The 20,181-nt window shown below is 34.5% G+C and overlaps 3 protein-coding genes across 3 annotated transcripts; 1 reads left to right on the top strand and 2 right to left on the bottom strand.

The window, feature by feature from the left end:
- Positions 1-1,602: 1,602 nt before the first annotated feature.
- LOC108813535 (uncharacterized) lies at positions 1,603-5,281 on the bottom strand. Its single transcript, XM_018586118.2, has 11 exons — positions 5,050-5,281; positions 4,637-4,964; positions 4,379-4,556; positions 4,266-4,315; positions 4,088-4,180; positions 3,920-4,008; positions 3,712-3,790; positions 3,491-3,573; positions 3,274-3,352; positions 2,091-3,184; positions 1,603-1,992 (listed from the first exon to the last, which is right to left on the bottom strand). The coding sequence occupies exons 1-11, from the start codon at positions 5,079-5,081 to the stop codon at positions 1,851-1,853; spliced, it is 2,247 nt and encodes a 748-aa protein (XP_018441620.1). The 5' UTR covers positions 5,082-5,281; the 3' UTR covers positions 1,603-1,850.
- A 1,746-nt stretch (positions 5,282-7,027) lies between these two features.
- LOC108805878 (protein DUF642 L-GALACTONO-1,4-LACTONE-RESPONSIVE GENE 2) lies at positions 7,028-8,730 on the top strand. Its single transcript, XM_018577863.2, has 2 exons — positions 7,028-7,214; positions 7,533-8,730. The coding sequence occupies exons 1-2, from the start codon at positions 7,136-7,138 to the stop codon at positions 8,549-8,551; spliced, it is 1,098 nt and encodes a 365-aa protein (XP_018433365.1). The 5' UTR covers positions 7,028-7,135; the 3' UTR covers positions 8,552-8,730.
- A 620-nt stretch (positions 8,731-9,350) lies between these two features.
- On the bottom strand, positions 9,351-15,243 carry LOC108811519 (protein DETOXIFICATION 43). Its single transcript, XM_018583576.2, has 13 exons — positions 15,116-15,243; positions 13,354-13,480; positions 12,897-13,270; positions 11,891-12,057; positions 11,666-11,801; positions 11,447-11,543; positions 11,166-11,266; positions 10,787-10,950; positions 10,618-10,689; positions 10,390-10,506; positions 9,877-9,972; positions 9,641-9,762; positions 9,351-9,558 (listed from the first exon to the last, which is right to left on the bottom strand). Exons 2-13 carry the CDS (start codon positions 13,434-13,436, stop codon positions 9,498-9,500), a joined length of 1,590 nt encoding a protein of 529 aa, XP_018439078.1. The 5' UTR covers positions 13,437-13,480; positions 15,116-15,243; the 3' UTR covers positions 9,351-9,497.
- Between the last annotated feature and the right edge of the window lie 4,938 nt (positions 15,244-20,181).

Genomic DNA, 20,181 nt, shown 5'->3' with positions numbered 1-20,181 from the left:
ATCATTTAACATTTTCAATTTTATTATTATGCTTATGTTTACTTTGCGAGAAATCTGTTTTTAGTGTTTGTCTTTTATATAAAAAGATCAGTTAATATATTTTCTTGTAGCAAAATATCCAAATTGCAGTTCTATATGTTAAGGGTCAGATTTTAAGTTTTCCCCAGGGTCTACAAAGTATTTGTTATAGAACCGGTTAATTTCGGTTTACTAATTTGGGTTAGATTATCCTGGTTTGGTCCTTTCATTGATGCATTTTTATGTTTAGCAAAAAAATATTATGTAATCGGCTGGTTTATCTTAAACTGGTATAATACTTTCATTTATGCATTTCTGTTTAGCAAACAATTATTATGTAATCGGTTTACTAATTATATATGTAAGGTTTTGTTTATTCTCACCATAATCATAACCTTCATTAATCATCACCTTAGGATAAGACGAGCACAAACAATCTGCTTTTTCCTTACAATTCTTTTGTGATTCGATACAAGATAAAATAACAAATGATACCAAGAACTCAGACATGATTTATGAGATGAAAAAAGTAGTGATCTGTTCTTGCTTAATGGAGTGTTTACTTGCAAAGAGCATGTTAAATACTTTTTAAAACCTTTGAATGCTTGAAGTGGACCTGTCGAGAAAAATAAAAACATTACATGGATCATTTGCAATTAAATTTATTCAACATGTTGAAAGCTAAAAAGATGGGTCCACAACAATTTTTTGTTGGTTTGTTATTGGTTGTTGATATTAACTAGGTTTTTCATATTCACCTTCCTTATTATAAGTCATTTATTTTACAGAAAATTAATTTATTTATTTTATTACATAATATCAGAATTTATAATTTTTGATGATCTATAAATAGATACTAGTTTTATATAATTTGGACATATACAAAAAAAAATCATCATAAGTTTTAAACATTTTCAATCAATTCTATTATATTTTTATTAAATATTTCAAAAAATTATAACTCTAACTATTTTTATTTAATTTTATAATTATTTAATTTTTTAAAAAAAAATATGTTTTAACTGTTATTATTTAGTTACAAAATCAGAATATAAAATATAAAATAAATAAATAAAGATGGTGTTGATTTTTCAATATAAAAATCATAATAAAATATAAATATTAGATGTATATTTGGAAGAAAGAGAAAATGATGTGTTAAGATAAAAGTGTAAAATATAATGTTAAAAAGATAAAATATAATGTTGAAAAAATTAAACCAATATACATAGTCTAAGTTAAAACGTTCATTTTTTAAAATGAAATAAAAAAGAAATAGAGCAAAATTTCTCCAACTCAACTTCATATTAGAGTAATGAACAAACAAAAGTTAGATTATATTTATCGAGTAAATTCTATTACATAATGAAATATATATAGAGTTGGTTGAAATATTTTTTACCCAATACTCCATTTTACAAGAAAAAATAGAATAGGATTAGAGATACCCTAGCAGCTATCTGTTCTTTGACCACAGCTTCAAGAATTTTGAAGAAGAGGACATAGTTACCAAAAGAGACTTTGGAGGAGACTGTTAGTTACTTACATGCTTGAATTAAGAAAGAAAAAAAATGGTTACACGAGTTTACGAAAAAGAAGTATTATGAACCTAGAGCAAATGAGTTACAAGGAACGACAAGTCAAACCTTAACAAGATAATCTATCTACCATCAGTATTATATGTAATATCTACCAAGTTTGGCGTTACTCGTCTTACTGATAATTACCACCAATACGAGCTTAAAACCCATGAAATGTCTAATTAGCACAAATCGTCTCATGTGGCTCGTACACAGAAAATTAGTCACTAAAAACGCTACTTGATGGTCCAATCAACTCCTCGACCTCTTTTGCTTTTGCGCTACGAAGCGGACATTGTGCTTTCCGAGTTCAAATGTCTTCATGCTTCCATCATCTAGAGAAACCGACAATGTAGACGTGTCTCCAATAACGTCTGTAACTGTTCCTTTATTCCTTTTAAAGGGAAAATATATGATTAGTTTAGAGGTCGGATTTGGATACAAAAAAAAAAATACTAACACAAAAACAGTTTAAAGTAGATCAAACTTTACCATGAGTTCTGAGATCCTTGGACTTCGACTCTCTTTCCTATTGAATCTTTACCCAACTTTTTCAAAATCCAGTTAGCATCCATCATCTCATCGCTCCTTGAACTATCTTGCTGAGCTTCACCGTCTTCCTCCAAAGAAGCCTTGTCCACTAAACTTGAAGGTCTCTTTCTCTTTGATCTTTGACCCTTTCCAGAACTCAGCTTTTCATCCTCGGATTGCGTTGTAGCCAAAGATGTCTGATCTCCCGACTCAGGTTTCCTGAGTTTAAATTTCAGCAGAGGTCTAGCTTCTTTCTGTAACGGTGGTGAGATGGATGTTTTGTCATCCACATGACTACCTGCACTTGTTGACGCAGGGAACTGTGTGACCGACCCAAATGTCCCTTTACTTCCTTCAGATTGAGTTTTCCCAAACCTTCCAGATATCTTCAAGGATCGCACCTCACCCGAAGACTGATCTTTGTCCCTCGAATGAGACACAACATCGGACTTGGAAGAGTCGCTGACATTTATTTTCCTAGCGCCGAGATTAATGACCAACTTCTTTGCCTTTACTGATTTCTCCTCGCTGTCAGAATCATGAGGCTTGTTGCTACACTTTATTCTCACTATCCTTGATGGCTTTTCCTCATCAGTCACCATAACGTCATCAACCCTCTTGTGTTTCACAATCTTAGGTTCATGGGTTGAGCAGATTCCAGCCACAGAAGAACGAACATCAGACCGTTCATTTATCTGAATCCCAAAACTATCAATTTTAGCACCACTCAGCCTGCTTCTCTGAGATTCCATCCCGTGATGAACTTCAGAATACTGTTCGGGCTCTGACTTAGTGCGATGACCTTTTTTACTAGCATGTTTTCTGTATTCCTTGCTTTTCTTTGGGGATTTATCCACCAGTCCTTTGATAGAAAGCTTCACTGAACGCCCAGACACAGGAGGAGCATTTTCTTCATCATCTGAAAACGGAGATATCGAAAATATTTCTTCATCCGTTGGCAAACCAGCAGCAGATCTTAAACTAGCAACCAACTCTGAGTCCACCATATCTTTCTTCTTCCAAAGTTCTTGAACTGCATCCTGAAGATCCTTCACCTGAGAACCAAGACAGAATAAGAAAACTTATCTGATTAATTAACACACTTTTCTTTCCCTTCCCATACTAAAAACAGAAACAGACATACCTGATAACACTCCCCACGGCATGTGGCACATTTATACTGTAGGTTCCCATCAGCTTGAAACTGAAGATATTTCTCATCACTACATGATTTACAAAGCAAACCCTTCAAGTTTTAATATAACTGAAATACATTTTGCAATGCATATTTAAAGGGTACCAAATCAAGTACACAGATGCATCCGCAATAACTATATCTGCCAAATATAATAATGACGAACCTTATTCCGTCGCAATGGCAATGCACCCAGCGCTGACAAAGATCGCAGCATACCATTGGTGTTGATTCTGAATCCCTATACACCTATACAAGATAAGCAACAAGGTTGACGCAACACTAAAGAGGTACAAATTTAACAAACTGTATGTTTTGGCCAAGGACATCATAAACTAAACAATAAAGATCAAGATAGTGGTAAGACGCATTTTGCTTTACAAATACCTTCAAGCATAGAGCGCAATAATTTCCTTTCACAAACAATCTGCCACAAGCATCACAGCAAGTATATGATAAAAACCACCTGTTACATAAGAGAGAATAAATGGTCAATGAAAATTTAAAAGGTAAATCCTTTCTGAACGTCCTTAACTCGCCTTGTTCGTGTCACTTCTATAACTAACCTATCCTACAAGAGACTAAGAATGTATACCTGACACTTAGGCCATTTCCAGGGACGGTAGAATCACAGCTGTGGCATCTTGTATGCTTCGGGCACAAATATGGCCCAGAACTTACATTCTGCACTGACCAGATAACATACATTACTTTAAGTTCACAGATAATGAGGCATTATGAACAAACTATATATATAAACTACCTTGTGTGGAGGATGTTGGCAATAACAATGGTAAGCTGCATCACACCTTTTGCAGAACACAAACTTATTAGGATCTCCTGTTCTACGGCAGACCTAAGGAATACAACGACTCTGTGTAAGTTAGTCTCAAACATTCCGAGATATAGGCACTGTATAGAAAAATTCAAACTCAACAGACCTCACAAACACGGCAAGAGGGACAACTCCATGAACTCCAATGAAACAAATCTGCATCTTACAGCAATTAGAAGCCTTACCAAGCTTAGACAAAAATTGATTCGAGGGAAGCACCTCTATGTTGGGCCCATGACTTAACACAGTTCTTATGATACTTCTTGCCACAGGTTTTACAAGAAAGCATCCTCCTAGCTCTCTCACTCCATTGACTCTCTCCCAAGAAGCACATTCTACACATCACATTCACGCCGGACTGACCTAACTCCTCACCAACCTGATCGTTTGAGGAAAGCTGTTGACAGAAGCATATGAAGTTATATGCCAGTGAAAACGCTACTAGTCAACGCAAAAATTGGTAACGAAAGAGCTAACCTCGTTGACACCAGATTCGAACCTCCTAGCGTAATCCTCCGCAGCTTCAACCGTGACGGCGGCTTGTCTCTGAAGAGAAACACGCTTCTTCCACGCCGAAGCCTCCGCCGCCGCCGCTTCATCGATCCCGCCATCTCCAACAACATAAATCGACGCCGCGGGAGCGACCTTCGGAACCCTAACCTGAACCGTAACAGCCTTGGAAGAATCACCCCAGGGATCGATTAGAGAATCCTCCACTCGACGAACGCCGTTCAGAAACTCGTCTTTCGAATTGGCGCCACGGAGATCGCGAGGAAACCCTAGGGAGCAGAAGCAGATCCGACGGCTGCGATAAAAGACGGGAATTAAATCGATCGAGAGCGCGAGAGCGAGATAGTGAGACCGTTAGAGAAGAGAAGAAGATAACATACCAAGTGATTGGGCAAGCTACATGAAAGGCCATTTATCCCTCCAACAATTATTCCCCTCCCAAGCGTAACAAAAATCTTAAGATTGATTTGAGAGATCGCTTCGCCCTTATTTTTTTATTATTTTTCTTATAAAAAAATAATTAATATTATTAACTTATGATCGATAATAATAATACAATTATTATTAATAATCAGTTAATTAGTGGTTTTGTACAGAGAGGGTAGAGAAGAGAAGGTCGTCTCTCTTTTTGTGAGTTTCTGAGATTGTTTTGGACTCTTTGGAGGTAGAGAGGATAGAATATATGTCTTCTTCTCAGCTCCCAGCTTAATCAAACGGTGTTTTAATGATACAGGCCTTAAGATTTGTTCTCCAATCATAGACCTCCACGTGGGCTCGTAAATCTCTTTCTCCTCTCCACGACAATTTTGGAAACTTTAAAACAAAAATTTACCCTCAAGGCTTAAAACTTTTCTAAAAGGGGAAATTGATGAATTTAATATTGGTAGCCCAATAATCTTGGGGGATGATGAATGTTGAATAAAACATCTATGGGCTTTCTACTGGGCTTATTTATTGGGGCGTTTAGTTTCGCGATAAGTTGCTTCATCTCTGTTTAAGACTTTAAGTACATGTGTTTAGGCTTTCAAAACTGAAAGGTTAGAGTTAAGCTTAGCTCAGTAAAATGTATTGATTTAGTTTCTTGGACGCACATGCCTACTAGTCTACTACGCTAAGGAGTCGTCTCGGAATGTTACTTTCACGAATCAATGCGACCGAGCATTGTATCAAAACGACATCTGCTTGAGAGAAGTTACTTTGATTGCAAAAATTAATAAAAAAAATTGCTTACTATAACCTACTAGTACCATCAGTTTTTTTTATTGCTTTAGGTTTATATTCCCAAGCAAACACACATGCATGTATTAATATCTAGGTTTTACTAATTATACTAATATCTAGTGAGTGTGATGTGGTTGCCTCTAGTATTCGAAACTTTATAGTAATTAAAGAAAGAAAAATTAAACCATTTTGAACCAAAACTTGCAACATGAGCAATTGGGCATATAAGCAAGGCATAGATAGATAGAGTGGATATCATATCATCATTAACAGATGAAAAAAATGGGAGGGACCCCACACGAACTAAATTGGTGATGTACATCACATGCGTTAGCTGACTATATACATAACCTATAGTCATAATATTGCACATGCCCTCTGATTTTCTTGCCCCTTGTGTATGGGATTGCGATATTCATTTAAACGACAATTATTATTGGAACCAGCCAAAGCCAGAAAAATCCCAACACCTTCTCTCGTTCCATAATTACCGTTGCATCCGCCGCAAATCCCGTTAAAAATATCAGAAATCCCATGTACAATTCTTATACGATCTTCACCAAACAATAATATACCTTCTCGTTGACATTTTGTAAACAACGTTATAACAGTTTTGTTAGTATTAGGTAAATAACATTTACTAAAGTGCATGCAGTTCGTTACTGAAGTCTCTGTTCATCGAAAAGGCGAAGTGTTCTCTTGGTTTATCGCCAGGGACAGATGACCGACATGTGGTAACACGTGACTAGTCTGGACCACTTCTGTGAGGCCAGGATATCTCTGTATAATTCAAAAAAAAAAAAAAAAAGTCTCTGTTACCCGACTTGGAGTTATTTGATTTGCTTTAAAACTATAACTATAATAATCTTTAATATTGCTAAGAAAGGAAACCTATGTTAACTCTTTTTTTTTTATAAGCCTAACTTAACATGGGAGGGGGGCGTGTGAAAAGATGTGAAGCAGGGCACAAGTGCCGATACGTAATAAGAGAGCATGAATTAAGGAGAAAGTCGGTCTCATCTCAGCAAGACAGACAGACAAAATGCATCAATGGGGTCCAGTTCCGTTACCTCTTTCTACGTGATTTCCTTTATCATCTCTCTCTCTTCCCTACTTTTCTTGTATAAAGTCGCAGCATCTCGAGATCGTCCTCCTCTCACAATCATCTCAACTTCTCTCTCTCTCTCTCTCTCTCCTCCCTTCTCCTGAAGCTCCTCACTCACTCTTCTCTGAGTAAAAGAGAAAATGGCTGTGCCTAAAGCCATTGTTCTACCTCTGTTCCTAGTCTTATGTGGTGCTGCTCTTGGAGCTTCTGCTTATGAAGGTAAGCTACAAACTCTGTCTCTGGATTTAGAAGCTAGGTCTACTCTGTTCAGAGCTGTTCTTGAGTATAGAATGGTGATGTATTGATTTATAGCTCTCAAATTTTTTTCCTCGAAAATTTTATATATATAATAAATTTCAAAATGTGTATAAAAATTATATACTTCTTTTTTGGTAAATTCTTTTTTTTCTTAAATTGTTTATAGCCTTAAGTCTCTGAGCCGTCCTGTTAGGAATCTAAATCAAGATTTGATATTTTTGAAGTAAAAGATTATTTGTGTCTGTATATCTTAGATTTCTTTACTGTTTATATCATCAGGATACCTTCGTAATGGCAACTTCGAGGAGTCACCAAAGAAAACCGACATGAAAAAGACAGTCCTAATCGGCAAAACCGCCTTACCCGAATGGGAAACAACCGGTTTCGTCGAGTATATCGCCGGTGGTCCCCAACCGGGAGGCATGTTCTTCCCCGTTGCTCACGGTGTCCACGCCGTGAGGCTCGGAAACGAAGCAACGATCTCTCAGAAGCTAAAAGTAAAGCCAGGCTCTCTCTACTCACTTACCTTCGGTGCATCAAGAACTTGTGCACAAGAAGAGGTCCTTCGAGTCTCTGTCCCTCCTCAGACCGGTGACTTGCCGCTTCAAACACTCTACAACAGCTTCGGAGGTGACGTGTACGCGTGGGCTTTCGTCCCCAAGACTTCTGAGGTTACGGTGACTTTCCATAACCCCGGAGTTCAAGAAGATCCTGCTTGCGGTCCGTTGTTGGACGCTGTGGCCATTAAAGAGCTTGTTCATCCAGAGTACACCAAAGGGAACTTGGTGAAGAACGGAGGGTTCGAAGAAGGTCCTCACCGTCTTGTGAACTCAACGCAAGGAGTGCTCCTCCCACCTAAACAAGAAGATGTTACGTCCCCTTTGCCTGGATGGATCATAGAGTCTCTCAAGGCAGTGAAGTTCATAGACTCCAAGCACTTTAATGTTCCCTTTGGAAATGCTGCGATCGAGCTTGTGGCGGGGAAAGAAAGTGCTATTGCGCAAGTTATTAGGACTTCACCAGGTCAAACCTACAGCCTATCTTTTGTTGTTGGAGATGCTAAAAATGACTGTCATGGTTCCATGATGGTTGAAGCTTTTGCGGCTAGAGATACATTGAAAGTGTCGCACACTTCAGTTGGTGGAGGTCATGTTAAGACAGCAAGTTTCAGGTTCAAGGCGCTTGAGGCAAGAACAAGAATTACTTTCTTCAGTGGTTTTTACCATACTAAGAAAAGCGATATTGGATCTCTTTGTGGACCTGTCATTGATCAGATTGTGGTTTCTCATGTGGCTTAGATCTATTGTAATCTTTATGACCACTGTTGCCGTGGATTTGGTTCTTTGCTTTTGTATGTCTTGCATCTTGCTCCTTGTGGCTTTAAGTTATAGCCTTCGAGTTACTTACTGATATATATTGTGATATCAGAAGTTTTGAGTTAAACAAATAATCAAGAACTTAAAAGTTAGAGCTAAAACTTACTACTCCCTCCGATTTCTATATATAAGTAGTTTTGAGAATTTTAGTTTGTTTCATATTGTTTTTAAAGTCCAATGCTAAAAGTAATATGATAAAATAATATTTAAATAAAAAGTTAAAAATAAAGTTTGAAGTGTTATTTGTGATTGGTTCTTTTTTCTCTTTAATTAGATGTTAAAATTATAGATGTGTTTTACAATTGGAAACAGAGGGAATATTAATTTTGATATAACTAAAAGTGCTACCAAACTTGTGAGCTACTAAAGTGGAGGTTTAAATTAAAACTAAATTTTGAAATCGCCCCAATAAAAGTTTTAAACTGAAGTAGTAGTTGAAAACTTTAGAAAACATCTACTAAAGTAAAAATATTAAGATACTTAAAAGTGCAGTCAAACTTCCTTTTATGTTAAAGAATAATTGGTTAGACTGAGTTTCAAATTTGATATTGCTCCTTACTTTTTCAGATTTTATATAGTTTTATACTAGTGCTAGTTCATTTTAAGAAATAACAAATTCAACAACTTTGAAGCACGTAGACTGACAAAACTTTTCAGTAAAGAAAATGTCTAGCCAGCCAGGGCTCCTTGTGCAGTTATACGGATACGCAGAAAGAGATAAATGTTTTATCCAATTATTTATCTGCAGCTGTGAAGATAACAATACAGATAACTGTTTTTCAAACAAAATGTAAAAACTCAAGAAACAGAAACCAAAAATTAAGAAAGACAGACAAAGATGCAACTCATTATAATTATAAAGTAAGTCCTAGGAGGATGAAGGGGATCGTCCGCGCAAGAATTTCCATGGTCCAGTTCCTGTTGCTATCCTGCACAATTTAATTTAACACGAGTTATGTGTCGTCTACTCTAATGTGTGGATACAATTTACTTAAGGCCCAATAAAATTACCTGGCAATTCCAGTAACGGTTCGGAGACCCATATAGATCGTAAGGGCTATCCATATTCCTAGAAAACCGTAGAACTTTGCCATGTATATTATTGCTGCAATGGTTATGGCCGCAACTCCTACCTGATTTATCATAATTAATTATCGAAAAAGATAGTCAAATTTTAAGAAAAACATGCGAAAAAACAAGCATCATTCTGAAAACATATGAATTAATGAATGAAAAAGTGTATGTACCATGGAGTATGCAGTGTAAGCAAAATCAGATGCTCCAAAATTGACTCCGTCCAGCACAAAAGCGAGTGCGTTTATTGGCTGTGTTGCTGCTACAAACTGATGTCCCCCACACAAATAATACATAACTCTTAGTAGTCACTACTACTACTTATTTCAGGGAGATCAATAAGGATTTCAATAGTTTGAAGATCTGAATTTTCCTTTTTACAAACTGAAGACTTATGCATAATAAATTTTTCCAAAATATTTGGAAACTTGAGAGGAATTTCTCATCTGACTAGACCAACGACCGGCTCTGATTTTATCGTTTAGTTAAGAAAAATATTTTTCGAATTAAATCGGTAGGCGATCGGATTTCTATTTTTTATTCCACATAAAAGAAGTTTAAAATAGAAGTGAAATTTTTCTAATGTGTTCTTCTGGTCTCTATTTTTCTTCTAATAAATTTATCAACTAAAATTTGATATTTTTTCTATGGCATTTATTAGTATTGCTTAATGGTATTATAAGTACCGGTATTCCAATGGCTATGAGGTGAATTACAGCAGCATCCTTGGAAAATACTCCAGCACCAAAGTATAGACCCAGTCCAACGAAAACGGACAGTCCAATTCCTAACACAAAACCCATCTGCATGTCAAGAATTCATTTGTTTTGGTTACCAAAAATAATAATATTTGAGAAAAACAATCATCCAATGGGATAAATATTGTTTGAAGAAAAAATATATCGATACATAACCTGTAGAACACGCGATGTAGCAGCAGTCACTTTGTTGTAGTCCTTCTCCGCAAAGGAACAAGCCAAAATGGCCTGCAGAGAGTTAAATGGAATGATAATTAAGTAACTTGAACAACCCATATTATATACACTATGCAAACATAACAAATCAAATGATAATGGATTATACTTGACCGGCAACGGCAAGACCATCGGCGAGGAGAGAAGTAGTTAACCAAACTTGTAAACAGATCTGAAAAGCAGCCATTGGTGTTGTTCCCAGACGAGCCATCACTGCTGCTGCTAATGTCTGACAAAACGTCACAGCTATGGTCCTCGCCAGCAATAATCCCCCTTTCATTTTGTGTGCACAATATTACATCTTTTTAGACATCTATATGTCAATATATATATATTTTTTTTAATCATGTAAATAAATATTTTCGTCAGTAAATCCAATAACATACGTGACAGAATAATGTTTTCACAATAATTTAGAAAACGTTTTAAACTAATAAATTTTATTTTGATCATTGCGAGAAATTTTTTTAATGAATATGCGGCCGTACCACTTTTAAGGAACTTTCCGAACTGCAATTCTCCGAAGTTTGGTGGCATCAAATTAACTTTACTCGCAAGTCGGATGAACAATATTAGAGTCATGAAGTACCTTCATGCAAACGAAACCATTAGTTTTTATTTTATTTTAAACTCAACATCTTACATCTAGATTAATTCTCGCAAAAGCAAAAGAATGTCCTTAGTGGGAGTCGATTCAAGCAAGTCTTGGGGTTTGCTAGTTTTAATTCACATATTACATGTGTGAAAAATGTTTAGAGCTCTCTCTTACTGAGAAATGATATGAGCAATGGCCGCACCGCTGACTCCAAGGTGAAGCACAAAGATGAAAATTGGGTCGAGAATGATATTGATAACATCTGCCACAACTGTTTATGCATCACGATGATACTTATTAGACTCATGATGTCGTAATAGGTTATAGTAAGAAGGTTCAACACAAATGATAAGAAAATGTAACCTTTTCTTTTCAAAAGAAAATGTAACTTACCAGTAGCATAAAGAGGAGTTTTGGTGTCCTTAAAGCCACGAAAGATGCCTTGCATTGAAAGCGATAGAAGCAATGCCGGAGAACCTAATGATCGTATGGTTAAGTACTTGTGCGCAGGTGATAACACTGCTGAATTCTGATGATCCAAAGTCAACCAAAAATTAGTCAAACATTTTGCCTTATCTAATAATATCTGTATGACTTTCTATTTATATAATATTGTACCGGTTTCACTCCCATGACACCTAGGAGCACCTTCGAGCTGAAAATCAAGGCTATAGCTTGCACAAGGCCCAAGATTAACCCTATGATCATGGCCGTTGATGCTGATCTGATATTCTTCTTTCCTTTCTTTTCTGCTTTGCTTCCGCTGCTTGGCTTTGTATCCGAAGCTAGTTATAACAAAAACGAAAAAAATTATTTACTTCGTTTTTTTTGCTAAATAAAGAATTAAACCCGGATCTATTAAAGACACAAACTTAATTCCTGGATGTAAAGTGCAACCCACGGATAGATACTCTCCCGGATATTCAAATAGATCGTAAGCATGGACTCATATCCATTTGACCATGTGTGGAGCTAATAATCTCGCACTAAAGAAGAATTGAACCCTGACATGGACCAACAGATTACTCTTTTTTTAGTGGAGACCACTAGACCACCACAATACGATTATTATTTACTTTGTTTCCCTCCGAGAATTATATAGTTACTATATCTACACAATTAAGTCTCCTAAAAAATATCATATATCACTATTTTCTATGAATGTAGATAGATTTGAACTTTGAATTTATGGAGGAATCTTGCATTTAACTTTTTTGGTCCAATCTTGCATTTGCAATTAATCTTTACTTATGGATATATAGAATGTGAGTTTAATTAACTTCGTTTGGATATGGTGGTATATGGAAATTCTAATGGGAGAAATAGATCGTTAGTCTTTTTAGAAAAAAAACATTTTTAGGTTTTCAAATTATTTTAAAAAGTGTAAACTAAAAGGTGTTGGCATAAAGGTCAACCAGAAACCGAAATATACGCTAACGCACACTCTACACCTTTTTTTGTAACTTGGCTTCACTCTACACCCTTATAATGTTAGAAAAAAACATTTTAACATTTGAGACCAAAAAAAACATTTCTAACAATCTACACCCTTATAATGTTAGAAATGTTTTTTTTTGGTCTCAAATGTTAAAATGTTATAATTTGGCCTTATTGGAGAATTTACCTGCCATTTGCTGCGGCTGGCTCGCGTTGTTACTTGTGGGTGACGCAAGACCTTTTTCCAAGGAATCTTGAACAGCTAAAGTATTTGCATGAGCAACAACGGCTTTGTTTGCTTCGTCTTCTTTCATCTTCTCCATCGTGTCTTCCTCAGCGACAAAGGAAGTTGTGACGCTCACAACTGGAAATATCGTGATTCTAGAAGCTTGGTTGAATATCGCAATGGATACTCCAAGAGCTGCTAGCTCAACCGCTCCTAAACGTCCAATATAAGCGGTGTCAATCAGAGACGCTAATGGATCAGCAGCAAAAGCCAAAGCCGCCGGAAACGCCATGCTAAGTATCTCTCGCCCAATAGCATCCATACTGAATACATGCCTGCCATAATAGATATAAATTACAAACGTTATAGTTCGCTCCCTTTTATTATTAATCTTCACCATTCATATCAATAAACTTACTTTAAATCTTTGAAGATAACAAGAAATGGGAACGGCCTGATCACGCTGGTTGGAACCGAAGTAAGATCACCATCTTCCGTCATCGATCTTCTCCAAAGAAACGGTCTCTGTGTTTAATTTGTCCTGTCTGAAAATATCATAAATGTTTCGAAGAATCGAATCAGCAAAGCGAACGTTTATACTAGTGACTATGTACAACTGTATCTCTATTTGTAGACACGTGATGAGCATGCATATCTTAAGTATTTAATTTGAAGAAGTGTTTGATTCTTTCTGTAACAAAAGTATATTCTTCTATTTCTGTTCGTAAAAGTATCCTTCCCTAACTTGTTCTTGCTCTTTTTTTACGTCCAAACTATACATAAACACCAAATATTATTTTTATTCAAGGAAAATAGGTACAAAAATAAACATCGTATTTAATAATTCTTATAGAAAATTTCGGATTGTTAGTTTACAAAAAAAAAAAAATTCGGATTGCCCTTCATAAATATTTCTATATTTATTATGTGAAATATGGTCCTCATGCTATAACGAAAAGTTATGGCACTGATCAAGCTTTTTGTGAAAGTATATAATCACTTTTCACTGAAAGTGTATTATCATAGTAGGATAGACTTTTGATTTCTCCCTTAGATCCTCATTCCATTTTGATGTATTCCACTATAAAGTGAACTAAAATTCATTAGTTGCCAAAAATGTTGCTTTATCACTAAATAGCAATTAATAGTCTGAGATTTTCCTTTTTCTAGACAGTTAGAAAAACTTCTAAGTGTTTTTTGTGCTTGTTAAAAAAATTAATATTAGTTTCTTTTTTTCTGACGGCAAACGACTAATTTTTAATATTAGTTGAAGGAATTGGATTGTTAAAGGAAATATAAAAGATGGCAATACTGACCAACACATGTGATTTGTATATAGTCTGTGTCGCGTATGCAATTGTTCCGTAAGATATGGCATCATTTTTTAACTGAGGTCTTTAACTTCGAATAAAAGATAGTTTTTAACTTTTATTGAATTTTAACTAAAAAAGGTTAAAACCCGTCTCATAAATAAGAGATTTAAGAGTTATTTCTTAGCCAAAAAATATATAAAAAAATAAAATCATAAATTAATAATCCTGTCTAAAACACCGGGTTAATCATGCCCCAAGCCTCCACGTCCATTTCGTTACCAACAATACCACTTCCCTAGTTCATTTTTCCTCTTCCAAATTGAATGGTAATAAAATTATTAGTTATGATTGGTTTTAATTAATTCATGAAGTAATTGGCCATTAGATTGTGTAATATGCGTCAATAATATTAATATATGTATGCATACATGTTAATATAAAAACAATAAATGAATAAGTTTTGTTTATTTATACGCTTATACATTAATTGTTAACACTTAACACCACGCATTAACAAGTACTAAAGACGAAGAATAATATATTAACGTCTAACATTGCATCTTGGTCATATGATTTACTAAATGATTTAAAGATGTCAACTAGATTACACTATAAAATAAAAAGGAAGAAGTAAATATTCACAACCAACCTATTTTATACCAGATGAATGAATTTATTTTAACATTAGCACCTATTGTATATAGTATATAGTCTTATTCACAATCATGATCAACCATACACTGGACACATGAAAATGAACTTATTATGTTGTAAAGTATACACTTTGGGACAATAACATATATCTGCTATACCAAGAAGCAATTAAAGAACTTAACTATGAGATATATGGATGAAAAAAATCTTTACCTGTATGTAGTCAACGCTTGTATAAGTAATCACGTGAACTTGACTTGAGATGAGTAGTGACACAAGTAAGTGTTTGGGAGAGTTTAAAGAGAATAATTACTAGGCGTGTGCCAGCAGTAGTACTTGGCTCCAATTTAATAAGTGTGTGCGAACACTTGGCTTCAATTTATACACAAATTCACAAATTCCATTCACATTCTCTTTCTCATTTTTGTCCATATGTTATCCACACTATGCTTTATTTATAAAGTAATGCAATCCTACTTTTTTTTTACTTTATGTATATTATTTTTTGTAAAAAGTTGGGTGATATATTGCTACTTAATTTTGCAGCTTCTCAAGGCGTGTGTATAGCACATACCACATCAGTATCCACAATTTCTGACAAGATCAACTTTATATAATAAGTTTGTAAAATATATATGCATGTAAAATTCGGAATTGCTAATACTATATGCACCTACAAGGATATGATACAATCCAGGCCTAACCATTATTTTTTGCTTGATAAACCGATGGCATGATCTTCAAATCGTATTCCATGCTGATTTTTGTTCTAAGCGTCTTTGCTTTTAACCGCATCTAAAGTTAAATAATTAGCTGACAATTCATCAATTAATAGGTATGAGAAGGAAATATTCGATTTGCGTATGAAACCAAAACCATTTAGTGAACAGAAAACGTATGAGAGACGTGACGTAGTCGCTGAAATCAGAATCAACGAAACAGATTATGCAACAATAGTGGGCTACGTAGGATTCCCAATTAAAATGTAACAAATGATCACTTAGTTTAACATTCATTTGTCTTTATGGTCTAAATGTCAAGCATTCATTTGTCTTTTCTTTCGCATTTGTTAATACCTATTACAGTTGTATATATATTTTGATTGTTATGCGCCTTTGCCTTACCTAATTTTTCCCCATCACGATATATACTTTAGAAACGAAATTCCAAATCGGAAGTAAGAAGAGATTCTAAACAATATGTAAAAGAAATGAGCTAATTCATTTATCACTTGATTTTAGGTTGAAAAAATTCATCTGATTTAATATGGTATAAAAGTCTGATCTACACATCTAATTTGATCTATAATCTATCAAATCTAAAATTGGTCCATCGATATCTAAAACATTCTGAGATTAATAATTAAAAAATAATAATTCATTTATTACCAATTGATTTTGTGTCAAAGATTTATACATACACAGTTCATGTGTGCTGTCACGTGTTTTTATCATCTACTTATATAAGCTATCCTATGTTGAATTAATTGTTATGCTATCTTAATCTGCGTTGATCATCTGATTCATATATATCTCAAACTATTGGCAGATGAAATTTAATTCGTGGATGAATTATCAGATTTTCTTCTTTTCTGATTTAACTTCCTTTATGAAAATTTAGATATATGTAGTGCGCACTCTAAATTCAAAAGATAAAATAATTTGACAACGCACAATTCTTTCTATAAAGAGTACAAGAAAAAGTACGAATGTACCATGGCCTAAATGTTTCATAGGAAAACACTTAGGTTTCAATTGGTGACTGTGTAAATAATGAGATAAATGAAAAGAAAGTTGAACAAAATTTCATTTACTGAATTGAATTGGAAAAAAAAATTGAACAAAGAGGAATTATTGTTTTCTACTTGTTCCTCATCAAGATTAGATGATGAAATATTTGTTAAAAAATTCTCACGTATGTAAGGAAAAGAGATGAATATAATGGGCCCTATGTGTTAACAATTTGAAAGAACAACCAATTCATCACTTTTTTTTTCCTAAAGTGGTGTCACCAATTGAAGCCTTAACGTCTCTTGGAAATATTTCAACCACAAAGACATCAACACTCCAGAATGACACCATTATGTCTAGTCGCACAACGGCACGAGCAACTATTCTTATATTTTCTGGTTGCTTTATTAGATGTATTGTTCGATTTGGAGACCAAAGGCAATGAGGTGGGAAGACATTTGTGCACCTATGTCCCCAAGTGAGTCTATCGTTTGTAAATGAATTGATTACTTGGGAACTATGTAACCAGATATCTATATATAATAGCAAACCTAAATTGACGTCATTTTTTTATTATAGGAAAATAAAATTACAATCGTACGTTCAAGATTTGTTTATTATTATGATCTAAGGGGTATAAAGTTTCTATGCTCTAAATGGCTTACGTCATCAAAACGATGGTCTCGGGCGTCTCTTCAGTGAATCGTCACCTTCTCAAAACAACACATCTCTTCTCTAAATCATCAATAATTTTCAGCAAAAGACGTCTTCTTTCCCTTAATAGACTGTTCTCTGAACGAGGCAACCTTCTACATCCGCCTCTTATTTGCTTCCTTCTGGATTTAAAGCGTCTCAGCACTCACCATTTTGGAGTAGAATCTTTTAATTAATCTATATACAGAAGTTCGGATTTTGTATCCCTTTATATATTCCACCACCGTCATCTAATTTTTATATGTATGAATTCCCCTCATACCTTTCATCATCATCTTCGTGTTCTTATTCGTCTCTGCAATTTATTTTTCTCCCATTTCACCTCTTATTTCATTTATTGTAGGAAATAAATCAATTCAATGGTTGTTATTTAATTTCAAGATATAAATCTCTTTTTATATGCTTGGAATTGGGTGGGGGAGATGTAGTGAATCACGTCTCACGTCTTTTTTTGGCCGACGAACAATCTTTATGATGGGTTTTTCCAATGTTAATCATTTTCCTCTGTTCCACTTTTATGCATCAATTCTCAGGATTTCAGAAAAGTTGCTCTAGGTTGTAGGAGAGGTACCTGAAGGATTTTAAGATGGCAACACAAATTTTAAAGAGTATGGTCCGACACAGTATCAATAACATCCTTAAGTGCAGCACTCATATGTCTGTGTGTGCATTGAAGTGTGGAAAGTTTGGACTTGAAGTAGAGGAGACACCAATAGTAAGTTTCTAAAAAATGGATCTTTGTGATGTTTCAAATCATTGGATTACCGAGAATGGTATAATTTCTTCGTAATATAACGTACGCAATGATTCAATGTAAATTAGGATTGTTCTTCATCCCTCCTCAAATAGATACGGCCAAAAAAAATCAGATGAAGAAAGTAAAAATGATTTTATTATTTTTTATCACAATTTTTTCATTAACTAAATAGGTTTCACGAAGTTAACTATGGCTCAGTTGTAATAGCAGAGTATGTATAACATCCCAAGTTCGAGGAACCAAACGCCCATTTTTCCAGACAAAAAAAAACTTAAAATAGGTGAGAGCGTTAACGTCATAACTAACAACTAAAAGCATTCTTTGCTATCAAGTCAGCGACTGCATTTTGATCACGAGTCATCCAAAAGACAGAAAACTCATCAAAAAGAAGAAACAAAAGAGTAAATGTCTTCAATGATTCCATGGCGTTGCCCAAACGATCTCTCCCCTTTGATAGCGTGAATCAGTTGAGATGAGTGGTTTTCAAATCTGACAGACTTAAATCCCAGTCTTACATAAGTGTAGACAGCCTCAAGCAAAGCTACAAGGGAGATATCACACAATCAAAAGTCTTTGAAAATTCTGAAACTCTGTTCTCTGTGATTGTCCATCCCAATCCCGCCAGTTTTAATTCCTTTCGCAACGCCGCATCTGATCGCAGAAAGTAACAGTGATATCATCAAAGATTAATCCTTATTATTTTCCCCTTTAATTACTCTGAAACTGCAAACCAAAGAGGGCAGAAATTGAACGAAGCGGCAGTGTTTTATTATGTGACCAGGGGAAAGCAATTTCGTACAAAATGATTATGCCAATACTCTGGAAGGGATTTGTGCGGAAAAAGTATATAAGTGAAGAGAGAGACCACTCCATTAACAAAGCAACTCTCCCAATAAAACCAAATTCTAAAATCAATTGTTCTATAATTTTTTTGACAGCTAATCCATATAACTTCTGTAAATAAACTAAATATACCTCTTCAGATTATCATAGCAGAGAACATTCTCACTAAACCCAAGTATAATATTTCCAAGTGTGTTGAGGATGTTAAAGTTTCAACAACTGCCTTGTACTGCCGCTGAAATAGGCGAAAAAGATGTGTTATTCACCACAATTTCTGCATAATTTCAATTATGATGACCCATTAAGAGAAGATCGTAGCATACAGAAACATAGCACTGCGCACGCCACAGCTGATCTGTACGAGCATAAGAAAATACATACTATTTTTTTATTATTATGTAAACTGCACCTGAGATACTTTTCTTCAGTTATGACACGAATGATGAATTTGTTTGGCTTAACAACATTGCTTACATAGATGATATTGAGTAATCCTCATGGAGGGCACTTACAATTCAAATAGGAACATAATACTGAAAAAAGAACATGAAAGAGGAAGAGATAACTTCGAAAGTATGTCTGCACCATTGCTGTTTTGACGTGGTGTCCAAGCAAACTCACATGGGACTCATATTATGGTTATAACGGCAATCTTTTTTAGCTGCAATAAAAAAATTCAAAAATAGAAAGGAAATTCTGAAACCTGAGGTATGGAAGATACTTTTCTTTCAATTAAATTAAATAATGTCCAGAAAAAAATCATATTTAGAAAAAATGAATGGTAGTTTATATTTTGTAAATATAGTATTCTGTTGTGAATGTAAAGGTGAATATCTGCAAGCGTTTAAATGAAAAATTAGAATTGTCTTTGATTAACTACTCCAACTATTTAAATGAATCATTGTAATTTTGGCGGTTAATGTTTGGAATATTTGGTGATCAACCATTACAATTATTAGAAGAAATAGTGAGGATTGACAAAACAGAATAACAAAAAATAGTATGTAAACGATAAAAAGGAAAATGCAGATAGATTTCCTCTTCCAAAATAGCATAAAATTTGAAAAATACACCTTAATTTTGAAGTGGATAAAAATTAATGTCTTAAAACTTAAATTTTGTAATTCAATTTAAACTGTTATTCACTATACAAAACAAACGGTAATTCAATTTTGTTAATATAGTGTTTAAAGTGATAAATTTTTAAAACTTAAATTATATTTAAAAATAAAATT

This window comes from Raphanus sativus, chromosome 6 (assembly GCF_000801105.2).
Source record: "Raphanus sativus cultivar WK10039 chromosome 6, ASM80110v3, whole genome shotgun sequence".
NCBI lineage: Eukaryota > Viridiplantae > Streptophyta > Magnoliopsida > Brassicales > Brassicaceae > Raphanus > Raphanus sativus.
Note: the sequence above shows the minus strand (reverse complement) of the source record. Positions and strands in the feature narration are given on the sequence as shown.

What these genes read in the sequence shown, in the direction of transcription:
- LOC108813535 (XM_018586118.2), bottom strand. Translation starts at nt 5,081, where the DNA reads ATGGCCTTTCATGTAGCTTGCCCAATCACTTG. An exon ending in ATTGCGCTCTATGCTTGAAG is followed by an intron (nt 3,574 to 3,711) that starts GTATTTGTAAAG and finishes TATCTTGTATAG; the next exon opens with GTGTATAGGGATTCAGAATC. An exon ending in TGCCATTGCGACGGAATAAG is followed by an intron (nt 3,353 to 3,490) that starts GTTCGTCATTAT and finishes TAAATCATGTAG; the next exon opens with TGATGAGAAATATCTTCAGT.
- LOC108805878 (XM_018577863.2), top strand. Translation starts at nt 7,136, where the DNA reads ATGGCTGTGCCTAAAGCCATTGTTCTACCTCTGTTCCTAGTCTTATGT. An exon ending in TGGAGCTTCTGCTTATGAAG is followed by an intron (nt 7,215 to 7,532) that starts GTAAGCTACAAA and finishes TTATATCATCAG; the next exon opens with GATACCTTCGTAATGGCAAC.
- LOC108811519 (XM_018583576.2), bottom strand. Translation starts at nt 13,436, where the DNA reads ATGACGGAAGATGGTGATCTTACTTCGGTTCCAACCAGCGTGATCAGG. An exon ending in GTTATCTTCAAAGATTTAAA is followed by an intron (nt 13,271 to 13,353) that starts GTAAGTTTATTG and finishes CTATTATGGCAG; the next exon opens with GCATGTATTCAGTATGGATG. An exon ending in CTACATCGCGTGTTCTACAG is followed by an intron (nt 10,507 to 10,617) that starts GTTATGTATCGA and finishes CTTGACATGCAG; the next exon opens with ATGGGTTTTGTGTTAGGAAT.